The sequence below is a fragment of the Urocitellus parryii genome, chromosome 7 (genome assembly GCF_045843805.1).
Source record: "Urocitellus parryii isolate mUroPar1 chromosome 7, mUroPar1.hap1, whole genome shotgun sequence".
In the NCBI taxonomy this organism is placed as follows: Eukaryota; Metazoa; Chordata; class Mammalia; order Rodentia; family Sciuridae; genus Urocitellus; species Urocitellus parryii.
In genome coordinates this window covers 140,658,954-140,681,887 of record NC_135537.1, presented here as the reverse complement: position 1 = coordinate 140,681,887, position 22,934 = coordinate 140,658,954, and the positions used below count along the sequence as shown (strand labels likewise).

At 35.4% G+C, this 22,934-nt stretch overlaps 1 protein-coding gene across 3 annotated transcripts in view; it reads left to right on the top strand.

Annotated features, from left to right (window-relative positions):
- Positions 1 to 22,934, top strand: part of Taok1 (TAO kinase 1) — a 129,741-nt gene that overhangs the window by 86,556 nt on the left and 20,251 nt on the right. For 2 of the 3 annotated variants that reach the window (XM_026388776.2, XM_026388774.2), the window contains 7 exons: positions 701 to 904; positions 3,598 to 3,732; positions 9,768 to 10,004; positions 12,875 to 13,003; positions 15,475 to 15,678; positions 18,097 to 18,336; positions 21,750 to 21,962. In XM_026388776.2, coding sequence (XP_026244561.1) covers positions 701 to 904; positions 3,598 to 3,732; positions 9,768 to 10,004; positions 12,875 to 13,003; positions 15,475 to 15,678; positions 18,097 to 18,336; positions 21,750 to 21,962 — 1,362 coding nt within the window. The remainder of the gene's footprint in view (positions 1 to 700; positions 905 to 3,597; positions 3,733 to 9,767; positions 10,005 to 12,874; positions 13,004 to 15,474; positions 15,679 to 18,096; positions 18,337 to 21,749; positions 21,963 to 22,934) is intronic. The other variant, XM_077801163.1, reaches the window with a different exon arrangement.

The following is a 22,934-nucleotide window of genomic DNA, read 5'->3' as shown; positions in this document are numbered from 1 at the left end:
TTTTTTTTTTTTTTTAAGGAAATATTTACATTGACCACAAGAGTTATTGAGAAGTGAGCGAAATATCTATCCTCATAACATTTGTTATAGAAATGTTTTTCAAAAAATGCCAGACAATTAAGAGAAAATTTTGTACATCTGAAATCACCTAAAACTGGACTGCATGCACAAAGCACTGAGTCTGATCCCCAGAACTGGGAAAAAAAGAAGAAGAAGAAGAAGAAAGGAAATAATTCAGAACTGGTCAACTGGCTTTCTCCCCCTCTCAACAGTTCAGGGTTTTTGTTATTTATTTGTAGGTCAGTTTTACTTTTCTATTAACAGTTGATAAGCCTTCCTGGTCTTGGCAGATATAGGGAAGTTTTTACAGTAGACCTAACTTTCTTTTTATTGTACTGGGGATCGAATCCAGGATGCTTTACCACTGAGCTATACGCCCAGTTCTTTTTATTTTTTATTTTGAGCCAAGGGGCTCACCAAGTTGCTCGGGGTCTCCCTAAATTGCTGAGGATAGCCTCAAAATTACTGTGATCCTCCTGCCTCAGCCTCCCAAGTCACTGCTGTTATAGACATGTACCACTATATCTGACTTCTAATTTTATTTCTAATAACTGTGTGCCAAGTGGAATCTGTGCTGGATGCTTTAGTTAAGAATTCAGAAGAGATGCAGATATTTTAATCTAATGCTCTTTTTTCTTAGGAACAAGATCATGGTGTTGGCCGGACTGGAACAGTCAATAGTGTTGGAAGTAATCAGTCTATTCCCAGTATGTCTATCAGTGCCAGCAGCCAAAGCAGTAGTGTTAACAGTCTTCCAGATGCCTCAGATGATAAAAGTGAACTAGACATGATGGAGGGAGACCATACGGTGATGTCCAACAGTTCTGTCATCCATTTAAAACCTGTGAGTATTTGGATTTCAGTGAAAAATTTCAACATTAGTGAATAATTTTTATCTGATTAGTTTAAGTAAAGGAAGTTTTCTTTTAAGTTTCAAAAGAATGAAACATATTTTAAAATAGCAGTAGTTTTGTTAATTCCTAATCTGTTAACTGCATTTAGAAAACTAAATGTTTTGAGAATACTAGAATACAGAACCAAAAAAATCTTAGAAAAAAAAATATAAAATATTATGTACTATATTATTTGAAGTTCTTACATGGAAAATAAAAATTAAAGAATAGGAAAGATGTGCATGAAATTTATGATAATGATTGCTGTTGAAGAATGAAGGAAAGAGTTGGAATGAGTGAAAATCAAAAGTGACTTTTACATTTTTCATAATTGTATCTTTAAAATAAGACTAATTGTAGAAAATTATAAATTTAGGGTTTAGGAAATGTAGGTGTAGCCTTATTGCCTTATTCTTTGTAATTCTTTTTTTTTGTGGGGGTGGATACTAAGGATGGAACTCAGGGACATTTGACCACTGAGCCACATTTCTAGCCCTATTTTGTATTTTATTTAGAGACAGGGTCTCACTGAGTTACTTAGAACCTTGCTTTTGCTGAGGCTGGCTTTGAACTTGTGATCCTCCTGCCTCCGCCTCCCAAGCAGTTGGGATTACAGGCATTGCAATTCTTTGCAATTTTGATTGTAAGTTTTTAAATTTTCTCAAAAATTTTGGAAAAGTCAGATTACTCTTCTTAGCAATTTGTAGGACTGTTTTCTTTTTTACTTCATGTCTTACAGTATTTTAAAAGTTATAGAGTTGAGATTGTGGCTCAGTGGTAGAGTGCTCGCCTAGCACATGTGAGGCCCTGGGTTTCATCCTCAGTACCACATAAAAATAAAATAAGGATATTGTGTCCAACTATAACTAAAAAATAAATATTTAAAATAAAAATAAAAGTTATTAGGTACAGTGCCAAAAGGAAAAAACGAAATGTCCATCAACAGATAAATGGATAAACAAATTGTGCTGTACAGAATATTATTCATTTAGAAAAAGATGTGAAATTCTGAAACATGCTACTGTGTGGATAAATGTCAACATCATGCCAAAGGCTTGGCATGGTGGCGCATGTCCGTAGTCCTGCCTCGCTCAGGAGGCCAAAGCAGGAGGATTGCAAGTTCAAACTCATCCTCAGCAACTTATTGAAGCCCCAAGCAACTTACTGAGACCCTCTCTCAAAATCAAAAAATAAAAGCACCTGAGTATAGCTCTTAACTGATTTCTTCAGTGGTTAAGCATCCCTGGGTTCAATCCTCAGTACCCATCCCATCCTGCCCCCTGAAAAAAGAGAAAAAAAAAATATGCTAAGGTACATAAGCCATACAGAAAAGGACAAATACCATAATTAAACTCAAATGAAATATATGTCTATAATAGACAAATTCATGGGGATATTTAGAGGTTACCATGGGATGAATGGAAGGTGAAGTGCAAGCTGTTGCTAATGGATGGAGTCTCTATTTGGGGTGGTGAAAAAGTTTTGGAAATAGTGGTGATGGGTACACAACATGAAAATATAGTTAATCTGGGTTAAAATGGCAAGTTTTTTGTTAGACATTTTAACATACATGAAAGCTACTAAGAATGATGGTTATGCAGTAGTAGTATTCAGGGAAACTTCCATTTAATTTTCATATTCATAGGCAATGGAATCAGTCATAAGATTATTTCTGTAAGTAGATGGTTGTTTCTTAACTGACTTCTTCAGTTAATGAATGGAAGTTTATAAGTAACAGTATCAGTTCTTTAATATTTAAAACCATTTTTTAATTGCTTGTTTTGTACAGAAGGCAAAGGTAGTTTTAAGCTGTATTGCTTCTAAAATCCAAAAGCCTTTATGTCTTTAATTTTTATTACTATTAAAGTATTAGCTACATGTTTCATTATGTTTGTTTTTAAGTGATATTAAAACTTTTCAGTTTTACTTGTAATATGTAGGTTATAAGCCAACCATGTACATTTCCTTATCCTGAATCTGGTTTTTTTTTTTTTTTTTTTTTTTTGGTACGAGGGATTTAACTCAGGATTACTCAGCAACTGAGCCACATCCCCACCCCTGTTTTGTATTTTATTTAGAGACAGGGTCTCACTGAATTGCTTAGCCCCTCACCATTGCTGAGGCTGGCTTTGAACTTGCAATCCTTTTGTCTCAGCCTCTTGAGCTACTGGGATTACAGGTGGGCGCCACCACGCTCTGTTCATTATCCTGAATCTGTATATTACTTCATACACTGTGGAAACAATTTCTCCTAATTCTAGTTGTGTTGAAGATAAAATGACAGCATTCTCATTTAATTTTTTTTAACCTTTATTTTATTTATTCATTTTATGTGGTGCTGAGGAATGAACCCAGCACCTCGCACATTCTAGGAGAGTACTCTACCGCTGAGCCACAACCTCAACCCATCATTTTCTTAAAATACATTTTTTAGTTGTTGATGGGCCTTTATTTAATTAATTTATTTATATGTAGTGCCTCACATATGATCACCACTGAGCCACAACTCCAGCCCTTATTTTTTTGTTTTTGATTTCTAAAATTATTATTAGATTTATTGATCTAGTTGACTTTGAACTTTAATTTTCTTGAAGTTTCAAACAGTTTGTGTAGCTTACATGATATTGTCTCTTTCTTTGCTTAGGAAGAAGAAAATTACAGAGAAGAAGGAGATCCTAGAACAAGAGTATCAGATCCACAGTCTCCTCCCCAAGTATCTCGCCACAAATCACATTATCGTAATCGAGAACACTTTGCAACCATAAGGACAGCATCACTGGTATGTATTTCCCCAGGCCCAGATGGAAATATAGTTTTTCATGTTGAACTTTGGTCCCAAATATAAATATATCTTATTTTTTGTACTGGAGTTTGTTTTTCAAAACTTTCATTCAACATTTAAATGCCTATTATGAGAAGAATGTGTAAAGCACACTGAAATATGGTAAACTAACAATGTTCAAGACATGCCCACAAATAAGTAATCTTTTGAATATATCAAATACTTAACATAATTACAAAGTACTAAATAGTTATTCAGATAACTTTTTATTAGGAACATAAAAGAAGCATTTATCAAACAAATTGTAGGAGCATTTAGAATTATTAGGTTTTTAGGGCTGGGGTGGTGGCTCAATGGTAGAGCACTCGCCTGGCATGCGCAAGGGTCTGGGTTCGATCCTCTACACCACATAAAAATAAATAAACAAAATAAAGGTATTGTGTACAACTAAAAAATAAATATTAAAAAAAAAGAATGATTAGGTTTTACATACAGGGAGAGGAGAAATGGTATTTCCATGTAAGAATTGACAATAAGGTAACATGAGGGTAACCACTAAAAAGGTAATGTTTGGAAATTGCAAATAATGCTATTTGGTATGCTGTAATCCTAATTTCCCAAATAACAATAAATATAGATTTATTTGTCCATTACAAACATGTTATAGTGGGGCATTTAAAACTCTGTTCAGTTAGACACGTGGGACCAAGAACATAATAAAGGATGCTAGGAATAGAAAGAAATTACATTAATATATCATGTGAAAAGTAGGTTATTAGAGAATAAGACAGGGAAAAAAAGTTATTTGAGTCATCTAAATTACTACATAATAAGCAGAATTACTGTATAATCAGATTTTATAAATCCTATGCCCATGAATCTGTATGGCATGTGGAGTCAGAAATGCCATATGGAGTCCACATACATGCACTGTTATTCTGCAACATGAAAATAATGCTTTAAACAGAGCAAATGGCAGAGATTATTTATTTATTTGTTTATTTATTTATTGATGTCTCTTGATAGATGTATAAAGCAGGTTGAGATCTGGGGAAAATCTCTTTGTGACATGGCATGTATTAAATGTTCTCAGGCAAGTCTGAATCTCATATGTTGGCTTCCTCAAATTAATAAATAACATTTATAGATTTAACAAATCAAAAACCCGAAAAAGAGTTTTATATATTTGGCAGAGGGGAGTACCAGGGATCACTTAACCACTGAACCACACCTTCAGGGCCCCCTCCTTTTAATTTTTATTTTAGTTTTTTAGTTGTTGATAGCCTTTATTTATTTATTTATTTATTTATTTTTATTTATATGTGGTGCTGAGAATTGAACCCAGTGCCTCACACATGCTAGGCAAGTGCGCTACCACTGAGCTACAGCCCCAGCCCCACCCCCAGCCCTTTTTGTATTTTATTTAGAGACAGAGTCTCACCAGGTTGCTTAGGGCCTCTATAAGTTTCTGAGACTGGCTTTGTACTCCTGATCCTCCTGCCTCAGTCTCCTGAGCAGCTGGGATTACAGGCGAGTGCTACTATGCCTGGCAAGAGTTATATTCTTGAACCTAGTATTTCCACATATTGTAAATAAAATATTCAGAGAGTATGTAGCTTTTTGCACAAATAAACATTGCTCTGTTATATTTTATGAGTACTTTGCCTTCTTTTGTTTTGAATTTTTCTTCATATAATAAAATGTACAGATCTTATGTAGTCAATTTGAGGAATTTTTAAATTGATATACACGTAAGTTAACCATTACATAAAACAAGAGATGTCAAATTTCCTTCATCTTACAAAGTTATTCTTATACTTCTTTTTAGTTAATTTCTCATTTCCATGAGTATCACCTTTTGTTTCATAATATGTTTTGAATGTTTGGGATTTTATATGAGTGGAATAACACAGAATAATGAATGCATGTTATTGAATAACATGTTATTGTGTTCAACAATGTTAATTTTTTTCTCTAAAAAACCTTTTTATTGTGTGAATATACCACCATTTAAAAAATATTTTTTTATTAGTTATTGATGGATCCTTATTTATTTATTTGCTTATATGTGGTGCTGAGACTTGAACCCAGTGCCTCATACATGCTAGTCAGTTGCTGTACCACTGAGCCACAACCCCAGCCCCCTACCACCATTTGTTTATCTATTCTTTTCTTGGTAAACTTTTGTTTTGTTTCTGTTTTGGAACTGTTATGCATAAGATTGCTGTAAACATTTGTGACCAAGCCATGATGTGAACGTGATCTCTTTTTTTAAATTATAAGTTTTGGTGGTACCAGGGATTGAATCCTTTTTAATTTTTTGAGACCTCACTAAATTGTCCAAGCTGGCCTCGAATGTGGTTTTCTGCTTCAGAAATACAGGTGTGTGCCACCATGCCCAGCTGGTCTTTTAATTTCGTTTGAGTAAATACCTAAGGGTAGAATTGTCAAGTTATAGGGTATATGTTTCTTTAATTTTATAAGAAACTTTGTCAGTTTTCAAAAGTGACTGTAGCATTTCACATGCCAATTAGTAATGTATAAGCATTCTAGTTGAAGTCTGAGGCAGGAAGATCACATTTGAAGCCAGCCTGGGCAACTTAGTGAGTTGTCTCAAAATAAGATAAAATGGGCTGGAAATGTAGTTCAGTACTAGAGTGCTTCCTTAGCATGCTTAAGGTCCTATGTTCAATCCCCACTACCACCAAAAAATAAACAAAACAACCAAATAAAAAAACAAATCACTAAAAACATCTGGTAAATTAAATACAAGTGTTGGTGAAGATGCAGAGAAAAGGGAACTCTTGTACATTATTGATGGGAATGTAAAACAGTTTAGGAGTTCCTCAAAAAAATTTAACAGTAAGTGGCAGGAATGATAGCTTGTGCCTGTACTCCCAGAGACTCTGAAGGCTGCGGCAGGAGGATCACAACTTCAAGGCTAGCTTCAGCAACTTAGTGAGACCCTGTCTCAAACTAAAACGTGCTAGGTATGTGATTCAGTAGTTCAGTGCCCCTGGGTTCAATCCCCAGTTTAAAAAAAAAAAAAAGAAACAGAAAGAAAGAAAACTAACACTAGAGCCAGGCATGGTGGCACACACCTGCAATCAGAGCTTTTTGGAGGCTGAGGCAGAAGGATACCAAATTCAGGTCCAGCCTGGGCAACTTGGTGAGACCCTGTGTCAAAAAATAAAGTAAAAAGTGCTAGGGATTTAGCTTGGTGATAGAGCACTTTGGGTTCAATACCCAATACCACCAAAATTAAATATATAAAAAACTAACAATAAGAACTACCATATGATCCAGTACTCCCATTCCTGAGCACATAACCGGAGGAACTGAAATTAGTATGCCAAAGGAATATCTATACCCTTGAGTGTATAGTAGTATTCACAAAAACCAAGATGTGGAATCACCCTAAGTATCTATCAATGTCTATCAATGGACAATCAATGAATAAAGAATGTGTTCTGGGGGCTGGGGAGGATGGATCATCATTTACAACAACATAGATAAATCTAGAATATGCTATGCTAAGTGAAACAGTCCCACTTACATGTAGAATCCAAAACGGTTGATGTCATAAAAGGAGCTAGGTAGGGGTGAGAGGGAGGGAATATGTAGAGTTGTTTGTGTAAGCACACACAGATTCAGATAGACAGGAGGACTAAGTTTTGAGATCTGTTGCACAATAGGGTGACTATAGTCAATAATGATATATTGTATATTTTGAAATATCTAAGACTAAATTTCAAATGTCTCACTATGAAAAATGATTGGTAAATGAAGTGATGAATATGTTAATTAGCTTGATTTAATCATTCTGTATTGTATATCTATGTCAAAACGTCACATTGTACTCCATAAATGTGTACAATTATAATGTCAGTCAAACATAATTTTATAGTCTAGGAGTATAGTTTGGTGGTAAAACAAACCCTTAGATTGTAATAAAGCCATGGGGTTGATTCCCAGCACTGCCAAAAAATAATACTAACCTTTATAAAAAACTGAAAACAGGGAGGGAAAGGGAGTGAGAAGGGAAAGTGCATGGAAATGGAAGGCGATCCTCAGGGTTATAAAAAATGTCATATAAGAGGAAAGGAGGGGTAAGACAAGATAATACAAATGGAAGAAATGATTTACAGTAGAAGGGGTAGAGAGAGAAAAGGGGAGGGGAGGGGAGGGGAGGGGGGATAGTAGAGAATAGGACAATCAGCAGAATACATCAGACACTAGAAAGGCAATATGTCAATCAATGGAAGGGAAACTGATGTGATACAGCAATTTGTATACGGGGTAAAAGCGGGAGTTCATAATCCATGTGAATCAACCATGTAATATGATGTATTAAGAACTATGTAATGTTATGAACGACCAATAAAAAAAAAATAAAAATAAAAAATAAAAAATAAAAAACTGAAAACAGACAAGTTCATGTACATACATATTCATAGAGGCACTGTTTACAATAGCCAAAAGGAAAGGGTCAAATGTGTGTCAGTGGGTGAAAAACTAATTATGATATATTTACAATGAAATATTTTTCTGCTATAAGAAGAAATGAGGTAATGATACATTCAACAACATAAATGAACCTCAAAAACACAATGAAATATATTTAGACATGTATCACTTTCTTTCTTTATTTTTTTTTAATATGGTGCTGAGGATCAAACCCAGTGCCTCACACATACGAGGCAAATGCTATACCACTGAGCCACAACCAACCCTTACATCACATTCTTTAGTGAAATATTGAGAATAGGTAACATTGAAACAGAAAGCAAATTGTTGGTTAGGTTGCTAAGCAGAAGAATGAGAAATGCATGCCAGGTGTGGTGGTGCACACCTCTAATCCCAGCAGCTCAAGAGGCTGAGGCAGGAAGATTGCAAGTTCAAAGCCAGTCTCAGCAACTTGGCAGAGACCCTGTCTTAAAAGAATTAATAAAAAAGGTCTGGGGATGTGGCTCAGTGGTTAAATGCCCTGGGTTCAATCCCTGGTACCAAAAAAAAAAAAAAAGAAAAAGAAAAAAAAATGAAGGAACTGTGAGTAGAATTTTCTTCTCAGGTGATACATGTTTTCTAAATAGATAAAGCGCATGTATTTTAAAAAAAACACAGTGAATGGATTAAATGTCACTGAATCTTTCAATGTAAAATGATTAATTTAGGTTCTATGAACTTTATCTTAATTTAAAAATCGTATTTATATATTTTTTCTTTGTGATCATTGGTGTTTACATCCTACCCATGAAACGTGCTTACTTTCAGGGTCATGAAGATATTTTATGATTTCTTCTGCTTTATTATTATAGATTTTATAGTTAGATAAGAAATCATTCTCAAAAATAAGAAAGAAAGATATCATCCTCTTCACATTAGTTTTTATACATTAAGTGAGAGATGTGAGAGTTAAGGTTTGTTTTTTTTCTGTGTAAAGAAGCACTTCCTTTAGAGGCTGGGATTGTGGCTCAGTGGTGAAGCGCTTGTCTAGCACATTTGAGGCCCTGGGTTCAATCCTCAGCACCACATAAAAATAAATAAATAAAGGTATTGTTTCCAACCATTTCCAAAACATAAAAAAAAAATGTTTAAAAAAGACAAAAGAAGAAGAAGAAGAAGCACTTCTTTTAGCAGGATTTGTTAAAAGTGCTTTTTTTTCCCTCTGAATTAACTTGAGTTTTTGGTAGAAAAATGTGTGGTCTGTTTCTAGATTTTTTGTTGTTGTCCTTGTTGAAAGGGAGTATTGTATGTTGCCAGTACCAGTGTCTTGATCATGGTGCTCTCGTCCTTCTGCTTTGTTTTTTCTAAAGATTATTTTGGCATTCTAGGTCCTTTACATTCCCACATAAATTTTAGAACCTGTTTGTCTGTTTCTTTAAAAGACCTGCAGGAAATTTAATTGGAAACTGCAATATTGGGATCTCTTAAATTAATTACCTAGTTGATTAATAGTAGGATGGTCTAAATGCTTTTGAAAGAAAATGTTTTGCTTTCTTTTCTTTTTTCTCCATTGTTTGTATGTCTAGGTTACAAGGCAAATGCAAGAACATGAGCAGGACTCTGAGCTTAGAGAACAGATGTCTGGCTATAAGCGAATGAGGCGGCAGCACCAAAAGCAACTGATGACTCTGGAAAATAAGCTAAAGGCTGAGATGGATGAACACCGCCTCAGATTAGACAAAGATCTTGAAACTCAGCGTAATAATTTTGCTGCAGAAATGGAGAAACTTATCAAGAAACATCAAGCTGCTATGGAAAAAGAGGTAGGTGGCTATTGAAGTATTTTTAAGTTTATTTTAATTTTAGCTTTTGTCTATCTCATAATTAACCAATATAGCATTTTAATATTGGGGTATCTATTCCCAGGAACCAAATAAACTGCTTGAAGAAAGGGATAAGTATTTATATAATTTGTATAAACTGTTCTGTGAATTGATGATAGATCAGTCACCAAAAAATATGGTTCATGTGTGTTTTTCTAATTTTGTGACTTAATATATGCATTTTGAGTATGAAAAATATTATGATATATTTTAATACAAGCACTAGATCTGGGAAATAATAGGCATAGGATCATTTCCTGATACTTGATAGCTTTATAGTATCCCATTGGATAAGTCATTCAACCATTTTAGTCTTTTGATACCCTGCTTATCTGAGAACTTTGGTAAATCTTATCAATAGTTGATTTAGCTCTCAAAAAATTATTCATGAGGGCTGGGAATGTGGCTCAGGCGGTAGCGCGCTCGTCTGGCATGCGTGTGGCCCGGGTTCGATCCTTAGCACCACATACCAACAAAGATGTTGTGTCCGCCGAGAACTAAGAAATAAATATTAAAAATTCTCTCTCTCTCTCTCTCTCTCTCTCTCTCTCTCTCTCTCTCCTCTCTCACTCTCTCTTTAAAAAAAAAAATTATTCATGAGTCTCTACTTCTGTGTATTTTTAAGAAACATTTTAAAAATTTTGTTGCATTCTGTCAGAATACAAAGAATGTTTGAGATTATATATTGATTCAGATTGAACCTGTGTGATTGTTTACGAATGAATTTTCATTACTATATGGTACGGTTATATTTTCAGTATTCTAGTTGCTTTTTCCTGTAGTGTTTTTGGTGTCCAATCAGTTTCATTTTATTTTGCTAGTCACATTTATCAAGTAACATGCAAACTTCTTAGTAAAATCACATAATTTCATCAAAATATGTCTAAGTTGAATGTAATGCATTGAAGCATTTTTATCATAGCTGCCCTGTTCTTCCCCACCAAAAAAAAAGAAAAGAAAAGAAAAAATTCTGACAGTGTAGGGAAATTGGCAAAATAAATTATGGTATAAATAAATATTTGATTTTGAATTTTTTTGGGGGGTGGTACTAGGGATTGAACTCAGGGGCACTTGGTCACTGAGCCACATCCCAGCCCTATTTTGTATTTTATTTAGAGAGAGGGTCTCACTCAGTTCAAAGTTGAGTCTGGCTTTGAACTTGCAATCCTTCTGTCTCAGACTCCCAAGCATATGGGATTACAGGCGTGTGCCACCGCGCCCAGCTTGAAATATATATATATATATATATATATTTTTTTTTTTTTTTTACTATTTTTTTAGTTGTCAATGAACCATTATTTTATTTATTGATATCTGGTGCTGAGGATATCATGCTAGGCAAGTGCTCTGCCACTGAGCCACAACCCCAGCCCTTGAAATTTTTAATTAAAAAAATTATTGATATTTTGAATACTGTTAGGTGATGGGCAGTACTTTTAATAGCTTGTGAAGAGGCAGATGCTGACATATTAGAAAAGCAATTCATGAAACAGGATGTATAATGTGATTAAAATTTGTTTTAAATTTTTTGTCCTAGGGCTGGGGTTATGGCTCAGTGGTAGAGTGCTTGCCTAACACATGTGGGGCACTGGGTTCAATCCTCAGGATCACATAACAGTAAATAAACAAAATAAAGGTGTTATGTTCATCTGCAATTAAAAAGTATTAAATTTTTTGTTGTTGTTGTTCTAGGAAAAAATTAAAACATGTATGTACCAAAATGCTTACATTGTTTTATTTTTGGGTGCTAAAACATGAGGTTTTTTTTCTTTTTTCTTCTGTATTTCTAAAATGTTCTATAATTAATATGTATTACATATATACTAAAAAATGAAATAGTTTATAGGCCAGGTATAGTGGTGCTCACCTATCATCTTAGCAGCTAAGGCTGAGGCAGCGGGATCACAAGTTCAAAGCCAGCCTCATCAACTTAGACCCTATCACAAAATTTAAAAAGTGCTGGGGATGTGGCTCAGTAGTTAAGTGCCCCTGGGTTCAATCCCTGGTGCCCCACCCCCACAAAAAAGAGTTGTAAAAATAAAATAGTATGATATCTAGTATTTAACATTTTTATAGTATTTAATATACAAAGTAAAGATCAATATTTAGCTAGGCACAGTGGCACATTCCTGTAATCCTAGAGACTCGGGATTGAGGAAAACATTTGTTTGTTTTGTTTTATTGAAGAGAGGATGTATTCCTGTTAAATGAAACCATTTTAGCCCAATAAGAGATTGATATTTTATTTATTTATTGCAGTGCTGGTGATCTAACTTCGGGCCTTGCCAAGCATGCTAGGAAAGCACTCTACCAAAGAGTTACATCACTGGTCTATCCCAGTATTTTAAAATGAATTCCAAATTAGTGATTCTTTGAAGTTTAAATAATAAGGATGCTGAAAAACACTTTATAATTTGGTCAGGGTTTTTGTTTTTGTTTTTGTTTTGTACCAAGGATTAGACCCCGGGGTGTTTAACCACTCAGCCACATCCCCAGCCCTTTTTAAATTTTTTAAATTTTTGAGACATTGTCTCACTAAGTTGCTTAAGGCCTCATTAAATTGCTGAGATTGGGTTCAAACTTGTGATCCTTGTGCCTCAGCCTCCCAAGCTCCTGTTGATTACAGGGTGGACCACCAGACCCACTTGGTTGGGTATTTTATTTTGGTGTTGTTTCTACTGATACTTATTTCTTAAGGACAAAAATCAGTTAAGTATCTTTAGTGATGTATGTTAAACTGCTGCTTTTAACCTATCTGCTTTAAATCTATCTACTTAATTAATTTGATTCATTTTAAAAATTTCATGTAGGCTAAAGTGATGGCCAATGAGGAGAAAAAATTTCAGCAACATATTCAGGCCCAACAGAAGAAAGAACTGAATAGCTTTTTGGAGTCCCAGAAAAGAGAATATAAACTTCGAAAAGAACAGCTTAAAGAGGTACTTATTTTGTACAAATTTTGTGTCAGTTCGTGCTTATTAATTATATTCAATGGTTCTCACTCATAAGGCGTGTAGGGTAAAATTTTCTTTTATTGGCTGTGACCATTAAATGCGTATCAGCTTGGGCTGGGGATGTGGCTCAAGCGGTAGCGCGCTCGCCTGGCATGCGTGTGGCCCGGGTTCGATCCTCAGCACCACATACCAACAAAGATGTTGTGTCCACCGAGAACTAAAAAAATAAATAAATATTAAAAAATTCTCTCTCTCTCTCTCTCTCTCTCTTCCTCTCTCACTCTCTCTTTAAAAAAAAAATGCGTATCAGCTTATACAATGATATTGATTATAATTCATTACCCTTAACTGCTTGAGTTTCCTGGTTCAAGAGGATCTTAAAAAGAACCTTTCCTGAAAAATGTAAATTATTTCACTTATAATAGCTTTCCTAAGTGCCTATTAATTAACTGACTCATTAGAAATAAAAATACCTGAGAAAAATAAACACTGCAAGATCAAATCTTAAGGGGGCTGGGGTGTAGCTCAGTGGTTAAGTGCTTGCCTCACATGTGTGAGGCGCTGGATTTGATCCTCAGCACATAAAAAATAAATATTAGGGAAAAAAAAAAAGATCACATCTTAAAATTGGACATTTTAACTACATCCCCAGCCCTTTTAAATTTTTATTTTGCAAGGAGTATTGCTAAGGGTCTTGCTAAATTGCTGAGGCTGGCCTTGAACTTGGATCCTCCTGCCTCACCCTCCCAGGTCACCTATGATTACAGGCATATACCACCACCATATATGGCATCACTCTCACAAACTACTCATTTATATGCTTTTTATTTGTATTTATTCAAATATCTTATAAACTAAACTTGTACAGAATTGATCTCTTTTTAGAGATCTTTATAGCCAGGCTTGGTAGCACATGCCTGTAATCCCAGCAAGTTGGGAGCTGGAGTCAGGAGGATCTAAAATTCGAGGCCCTAAGCAACTTAGTGAGATCCTGTCTCAAAATAAAAGAATGAGGAGCTTGGGATGTGGCTCAGTGGTAGAGCACTTGCCTAGCATGTGTGAGGCACTGGGTTCAATTCTCAGTACCACATAGAATAAGTGAATAAAATAAAAGTATTGTGTCCATCTATAAAAAAAATTTTTTTAAATAAATAAATTTTAAAAATAAAAGAATGAGAAAATGGCTGGGGATGGGGATGTAACTCAGTGGTAAAAACTCCCCTGGGTTCAATCTACAGTACCCCCAACACCCCCCAAAAAGTAGTGATTTCTGAAAAGAAAATACAGATTAGTAGTCTCTGAAGAATCATACCTAGGAAAGATAGTTGATTTATATTTTATATAATGTTGATACTCTTTAGGTTGAAAATATTATTAGTTAACACCCTAGGGTTTTCCTCTTTGAATATATCATTAGGGCTTTTTTCATTTTGCCCATTGTAAATGCATTTTCATGGTAGTTTTTGAGATGATATTTAAGATGATATAGAAAGCATTTGTTTTGATTTGTTCAGTGGCTACTAATGCTGAAAATGAAGTAAAGTAAATTTCTGTTCTAATCATGGTTTTGCTGATTTTCCATTTACTTTCTAGTTCGTTTACATTAAGTTTATAATTTTGTTGAAAACATAGTATCAAGAATGTAAATTGAGGACTAGGGTTATGGCTCAGTGGCAGAACACTTGCCTAGCATGTGTGAGGCGCTGAGTTCGATTCTCAGTATCACATATCAATAAATAAAATAAAAGTCATTGACAACTAAAAAATATTTTTTAAAAAAAGAATGTAAATTGAGATGATATTTTACTTTGTTTTAGCCCTAATTTTAATTCCTATGTAATTTTTTTACCGGAAAACACTGCCTCTGTCTTCTAGGGAAAGCTTTAAAGAAGGATGTGTTTTACTTTATTAACCAATTATTGTGTCCTTTAAAGCTAGGAACCATCAAGATGTAACTGCGAAAGGAGGTTCTGTAATAAAAATATAAAAGTAATTAAAAAAAAAGATGTAACTGCGTAAAGCTAGAAAGTATTCGGGTTTTCTAGAATACATATATCTTTTTGTTGTTGTTGTTGTTAAATATTTATTTTTTACTTGTACCAAATACCTTTTATTTGTTTGTTTGTTTGTTTGTTTGTTTATTTATTTATTTATTCATTCATTCATTCTTATGTGGTGCTGAGGATCGAACCCAGGGCCTTGCACATGCTAGGCGAGCGCTGTACTGCTGAGCCACAACCCCAGCCCCCACATATATCTTTTTCTTCTCCTATTTCATAAGTAACTCAAGAAAGAGGAAAATATTACCTGCTTTCTCCAGATCATTACCCTGTCTGATCATTAGAGAGAAAGCTATTAAATACTTCTATTTAAGTTTACCATATACTAAGTGACGCATTCATACAGCTAATTATGTTTCATGAACTGAGTTTTTGTTGTTGTTTTTATGTTGCCAGGAGCTGAATGAAAACCAGAGCACCCCTAAAAAAGAAAAACAAGAGTGGCTTTCAAAGCAGAAGGAGAATATACAACATTTCCAAGCAGAAGAAGAAGCTAACCTTCTTCGACGTCAGAGACAATACCTAGAGCTGGAGTGTCGTCGCTTCAAGAGAAGAATGTTACTTGGACGGCATAACTTGGAGCAGGACCTTGTCAGGGAGGTGTGTGTGTGAATGATGTGAAAATAATAATCCTTTATCACCAGACTCTTTCCTGAATATATGCCAGTCACATCCTACTTTCAGAGCCTTTGTACTTATTTTTTTCTGTGCTTGAGTCATTCTTCCCCAGATAATCACAGGACTTGTTTTCTCTTTTCTTTGTTTACTCAAATGTCACCTGCCCAGACTTGCCTTCCCTGATTACCAAATCTTTTTCCCTTTGAACAGTCCTTGCACTTTCCCCTCTTATGCACACACACACATACTTTGGGGGAAATGGAGTCTGTTTCCCCTCACTAGAATTGAAGTTGTATAAAATTTGCAGACTCTGTTCAGTTCTTTATATTATTGTCAGTCTGGCCCATAGTAGGCATTCAATAAACAACTTAAATAATATATGAATAAGAGAAATATTATTTTTAAATATGGGGATTAATTGGTCAATCTTTGCCTCTGATTTGAAATGGATACTATTAATGTTGCCATTTAAGATTTTTTATAATCATGTTAGCTATTAATTGGGCAAATAATGTAGAAACTTATGCCAGTGAAAACGGTTGTCCTCATGATCAGGACCTGTTAACATAAATAAATTTATTTCTAGGAGTGAATTAAAAGCTTCAAATGTAGCATAATTTTGCAGATACTCTAATAATCAAAGCAATGTTAATAAAATGTATCCGTGAGATAAACAAAAAAACTTAAAAAAAGATAATATCTAGTCTTGGTAGTGGCATGGATTATTGGACACTCTTAGTAAAAGTATCAGTTACTACTGCCCTTTTGGAGCATAGTTTAGCAGTAGTATTTTGGTTTTTGTTTTTAGGAGGTTTTGTTTATTTGTTTTTGTGATGCTGGGAATTGAACCCAGGACCTCATGCATGACCAGCAAGCATTCTACAGCTGAACCACATCCCTAGCCACTAGCCCTGGCTTTTAAAATACATGTATGTATGCTTTTATCTACTTCTTGAGTTCTTATCCTCCAAAACAAAAACATGATTATATGATATGTTATATATAGGTGTTTATTGAAACAGTTAAAAATCAAAAAATGGAAACAATGTAGTTATCCAGTCATATAGGAATAGTTGGGGGGGGGGTGCTATCACAAAAGCCGGATGTGGTTAGCTCATGCCTGCAATCCCAGCGGCTCTGGAGGCTAAAGGCAGGAGAATCACAAGTTCAAATCCACCTTCAGTAACTTTGAGGCACTAAACAACTCAGTGAGACACTGTGTCTAAATTAAAATATAAAATAGGGCTGGGGATGTGGCTCAATGGTTGAGTGCCCCTGAGTTCAATCCCTCTGGGAGACCAACCTTACACATGACTGAGTCACACTCCCTGGCTGGGTGCTGAGGTGCTCAGTCACAGGGCAAGGGCAAGGGGTTATATTACAAAGGAACAGGTGAGCGTAGCTTCATCCATGGGGCTGTAGCAAGACACACCCATGCACAAGACACCGCCCGCATTTCTGTGACTGAGCACCTCAGCACCCAGCCAGGGAGTGTGACTTAGTCACGTGTAAGGTTGGTCTCCCACAAATCCCCAGTACTGAAAAATAAAATGGTATCAACAAAGTTGTATTTGAGCCAGTAATGGCAGCACATACCTGCAATCCCTGCTACTCAGGAGGCCAAGGCAGGAGTTCCAGGGCAGCCTGGACAACTTAGTGATATCCTATCTCAGAATAAAAAACTAAAATGGCTGGAGTTACAGTTCAGTGTTAGAATGCCTCTGGGTTCAACATCCAGGACCAAAAAAGGTGGGGACAGGGGGAGGCCAGTAGCTTTCAGTGAAACTTTTGAAAAGTTTTTAACTACTGATCTTATCTGGAGGTAGATATATATTACACTGTTAAGTGAAAAGAGCAAGTTAAACATGCCTGAAATGTATATTATTGAAACTATGTTTTTTAAATAATGAATATGTCACAAATAAAAAGAGAAAAGATGAGAAGCATATGCACCAAACTCTTGGCTTCTGGGGAGAGGGTTTGCAGGAACTAAGGGAGGGTGAGTATGACTTTTACATAATGTGTATGTGTGCACTTGTTCTTTTTGATCATAAAAAAAAAATTTGAGTTAAGAATAACATTTATTGAACACCTTTGCTGGGTAGTATTCTGAGAACTTTTTATTTATGAACTTATTTCTTCCTCACATTAAATCTGTGAAACAAGACTGGGGGCGTGAGGGTTTTGTGTTTTACTATGTTCTTAGCATGCATAGACCCTAAATTTTACCCCCAGTACCTCCAGAAATAAAAGAAATCACAAAACCCTAATATTTACTATGTAGCTATAATTGAAGCAGAGGCTTAATTGCATCTGGTTTTGTTCCCCCTTAGAATTTTGTTTTTTTTCTGTCATTGTACAGCTGTAAATTATACCTTTGTCTTTTGTGTTATGGAATAGGAGTTAAACAAAAGACAGACTCAAAAGGACTTAGAGCATGCCATGTTACTACGACAGCATGAATCCATGCAAGAACTGGAGTTTCGCCACCTCAATACAATTCAGAAGATGCGCTGTGAGTTGATCAGATTGCAGCATCAAACTGAGCTCACTAATCAGCTGGAATATAATAAGCGAAGGGAACGAGAACTAAGGCGAAAGCATGTCATGGAAGTTCGACAACAGCCTAAGAGTTTGAAGGTATCTTTAGTGTAAGCTTCTTGACAAAGGGGAAAAAAGATTAAAGGCATCCATAGAAGCAGAAAAAAACTAAGACACGAATCTGGTCACTACGAAATTGAGCAGCCTTTTCGCTTTTTAGCATCTTCAGTGGGTTTCAATGCTTGTCAACTGCAGATATTAGCTTATGTATTTCTCTTCAAAGTACAAATAAATGGCTAAAACTTTGTACTGCGGGAAGTACCAGGAAATAAAAACCAAGATTCTCATTTTAAATATATCCAGTATCCACCGGGTGCCTTGATGCATGCCTGTAATTTCATCAACTCAGGAGGCTAAGACAGGAGAATCACAGACTAAGACCAGCCTTAGCAATGTGGTGAGACCCTGCCTCATAAAAATAATATAAAGTAAAAAAGACTGGGGATATAGCTTAGTGGTAATGTGCCCCTGGGTACCAAAGTAAATACATGTACCCAGTGTCCTATGCTCGGATTATATTTCCCATGTCAACAGTCTGTTCGCTTCTCTCTTTTGTCTCAAGTACTATAGTTTTAGAATATTTATTTGCTCTAAAGGAGATTTATATGAAATATAAAAATAAAGTATTTCCCTTTCTTCCCTTGTCTGTTCAGCTACCTTGTCTATTCCCTTTTACCAAATTTGTGACTTAACAGTTCACAATTCTAAGAAATTTTCAAATTTTGTCACTTGTAATGAGCATAGAAAATTGAATCAAATGAATCTTTTTTGTGTGTGTGTGAGAGAGAGAGAGAGAGAGAGAGAGATAGATACTGGGGATTGCACCCAGGGGCATTAATCACTAAACCACATCCCCAGACCTTTGTATTTTTTGAGACAGGGTCTCACTAAGTTGCTTAGGGCCTCACTAAGTTGCTGAGGCTGGCTTTGAACTCACAATCCTCTTTGCTCAGCTTCCCCAAACTGGTGGGATTATTTTAAAACATTCTTATTAATTGAGTTCATAGAATAGCCTGTGATTTAACATGTCTGTTAAATTAATTATGATTTTAAAGCCAGCAGCACCCAGAACTAAACCAAATTAAAAGTTTGTTTGTTTTTTCTAATTATACAATAAATCTGATATGACTAATTTCTCTGGGGCTTGAGTAAAGAATAATTGTTTGACTCTTTCTGTGTCCTGTTGTTAGAGCCTTTTTAATTTCAGAACGTATTAAAACCTAATATATTTTTTCTTATATGCTACATAACAAATGAAGAGAAAATGTTTCACAGTTATAATCAGACTTTTAAATAGGATACTTCTATCTAATGACAAATGAGCCCAGGGTCTTACTCTAGTAGGTGGGGGGAAAATCTCCATTTTCCTCTTTATTAAAGTTTATCTTTTCAAAGGTCAATTTGAATATTACATTATAGTTTCTAACACCAAGTCCTGTTTGTGTTTATTTATGTTCAATGATTGCCTCTTCCAATCTTCTGTAAAACTTTTAAACTGGAGAAGGGGAGACTTCATATCTAGCACGTATATATGTTGACTAAGATTTGTATGTTGGGAGGGTGTTTCTATGGAATGGGTGGGGTAAATACCTGCTCCCTACTCTGCTGTTTCTTCAGTTGCCATCCAGATGATCCTTTTTTGTCAGTGTTATGAGAGTAGAGATAATGTAATGTTTTTCTTGTTTTCACTTGAATCAAACATTGAAGGATGTAGTTTATTCTTGGTATAAAGCATTAATCTTATTCACATTGAAGAAAACACTTTTAAGGAGGTTCCCCCCACCTTATTTGGCAGTAGTATGTAATGATTACAATTTTCTTTGCACAACAATAAACAAATTTTTTTAAAATGTACTTTTATATTAGTTTTTTAAATATAGTTGTAGGTGGACAGCATGCCTTTATTTGTTTTTTTAATGTGGTACTGAGGATCGAACCCAGTGCCTCACATATGCTAGGCAAGTCTCTGCCACTGAGCTATAGCCCCAGCCAGTAAACAAATTTTTTTAGTTGAATGTGGTGGCACATTCCTGTGTTTCCAGCAACTTGGGAGTCTGAGGCAGGAGGGTTGCAAGTTGGAGGCCAGCCTCAACAATTTAGTGAGGTCCTAAGTAACTCTAGAGAGACCGTGTCTCAAAATAAAAGCCCTGGTGTAGTGGAACACGCCTGCTAAGGAGGCTGAGGCAGGAGGACCTCAAGTTCAAAGCCAGCCTCAGCAATGGCAAAGTGCTAAGCAAGTCAGTGAGACCCTGTCTCTAAATAAAATACAAAAACAGGGTTGGGAATATGGCTCAGTGGTCGAATGCCCCTGAATTCAACCCCTGGTATGCCAAAATAAAAATAAAAAGGTAAATAAAAACAAGCTAGGATTGTGGCTCAGTGGTTAAGCATGCCTGGGTTAAATCCCCAATATGCGCCTCCAAAAACAAGAGTAGACCATTACTAAGTATCTTTCTACTTAATTTATTCTCTTAAGATATCTAAAAGATAATTATAATAACATTATTAATATTAACCAGCTACTAATACAAACTTCTAGTCATCCTCAAGTTTGATACATAGAATGGACAAAGGAAGTATGGTCTACTATAGACTGTGTAGTTATAGTTGAGATTGTCATTAAAAGAAATTGGAGGAAAGGTATTTTAGATAAAAAACAGAATAAAGGGCTGGGGCTGTAGTTCAGTGGCAGAGTACTTGCCTAGAATGTATGAGGCACTGGATCTGATCCTTAGCACCACATAAAAATAAACACATAAAATAAAAGCATTTTGTCTGTCTACAACTACAAAAAAAAATTAAAAAAAAAACCCAACAGAATAAATATGCTTTATTTTCTGTCTCAGATATCTGATGAAAATTTGAGGGGCTGGGGATGTGCTCAAGCGGTAGCGAGCTCGCCTGGCATGTGTGCGGCCCGGGTTCGATCCTCAGCACCACATTCAAACAAAGATGTTGTGTCCGCCGAGAACTAAAATAAATAAATAAATTCATTCATTCTCTCTCTCTCTCTCTCTCTCTCTCTCTCTCTCTCTCTCTCTCTCTCTCTCTCTCTCTCCCCCCCCTCCTTTCTCTTTAAAAAAAAATTTGAGTTGCTAATAAAGTGCTTTTATTACTCTTAAGAAATTTAATTTTTGATTATGTTTTGTTTTGATTATGTTTTATTATGATTATACATAGTTTTTAAGTAATTTTATATTTACTCCTATCACTAAATTTACTAGTGAAATAATGAGTATTGCTTCAAGTCCTGTGATAAAATATTTGTTGTTGTTGTTGTGAAAATGCATAGAATCCAGTAGTTTGGCCAAACAGCCAAATGCAAAAAGTACCTGCAACCTTAGCATCTGACCTTTCTGGTTTTCCTCTTATTAGACTTTATTTGAGTATGCACAAGATATACCAAATGCAGTATGTTAAAACTTACATACATCCATCTTTTTTCTTCCCAGTCTAAAGAACTCCAAATAAAAAAGCAGTTTCAGGATACCTGCAAAATCCAAACCAGACAGTACAAAGCATTAAGAAATCACCTACTGGAGACTACACCAAAGAGTGAGCATAAAGCTGTTCTGAAAAGGCTCAAGGAGGAGCAGACCCGCAAGTTAGCCATCTTGGCTGAACAGTATGATCACAGCATTAATGAAATGCTCTCCACACAGGCTGTGAGTTTGCTTTATTTAAGCAAAACAAATTTAGTGCCTCTTTCCTTCTACCACTGAAGAAAATCCCAACAATTAAAATATCTGCTGAAAATGATAGCTCTTCTGAAGCTAGGGAAACAGTAGTAGTGATCCATATTCCTCCTTTTCTCAGCATTACTTGGAAATGTTATGATTTGTATAGAATTCTCACTGAAACATTTAAGAGGTTCTATATGAACTCCATTCAGGAACAGAGCCCAGTCGCTTTAGAAGATTGCAACAGGAGCTTTGGTGTGCAAAAAGTAGTATTATATTGGAAATCCAAATGGTCACATTTGAGTGCAAATAAAATATATTGAAAATTTTTTTGTAAAGGGACAGATGATAAATATTTTAAGCTTTGCAGACCAGGAAGCATAGTTGAGGATATATGTGAGTACTTACATAACCACTTAAAGTATAATCATTTCCGAATATAAAAATCATACATAGCTGGGCATGATGATGCATTGCTATAATCCCGGTGGCTCAGGGGGCTGAGGCAGGAGCATTGCAAATTCAAAGCCAGCATCAACAACTTAGCAAGACCCTGTCTCAAAAAATAAAAAGGGCTAGGGATGTGGCTTAATGGCTAAATGGCCCTTGGCTTCAATCCATGGTATCCCCCAAACATCATTCGTAACTTGAGGGCTGTAAAGCAGCCACCTATATAGTTGATTGTCCTTTGTTGTATATTATTTCCACTAGGGAGGAAGAAATTGAATTTTATATTACCAAATCAGATTCTAGGTTTTTCATAAGAAAAATGTAGTTATTCAACCACCCTTCAAATAGCTTATGATAGCTTTATCTTCATAATGCCATCATTGGTTATTGTGCCTTTCTTTATCAGATATGTTTATTCCTGGACACATGAGAAAACAATTACATAGCATACAAAAGAGTAGTCTGTTTTCTATCACTCCTTCTCCTTTCCATAAGTCATGAATAGAT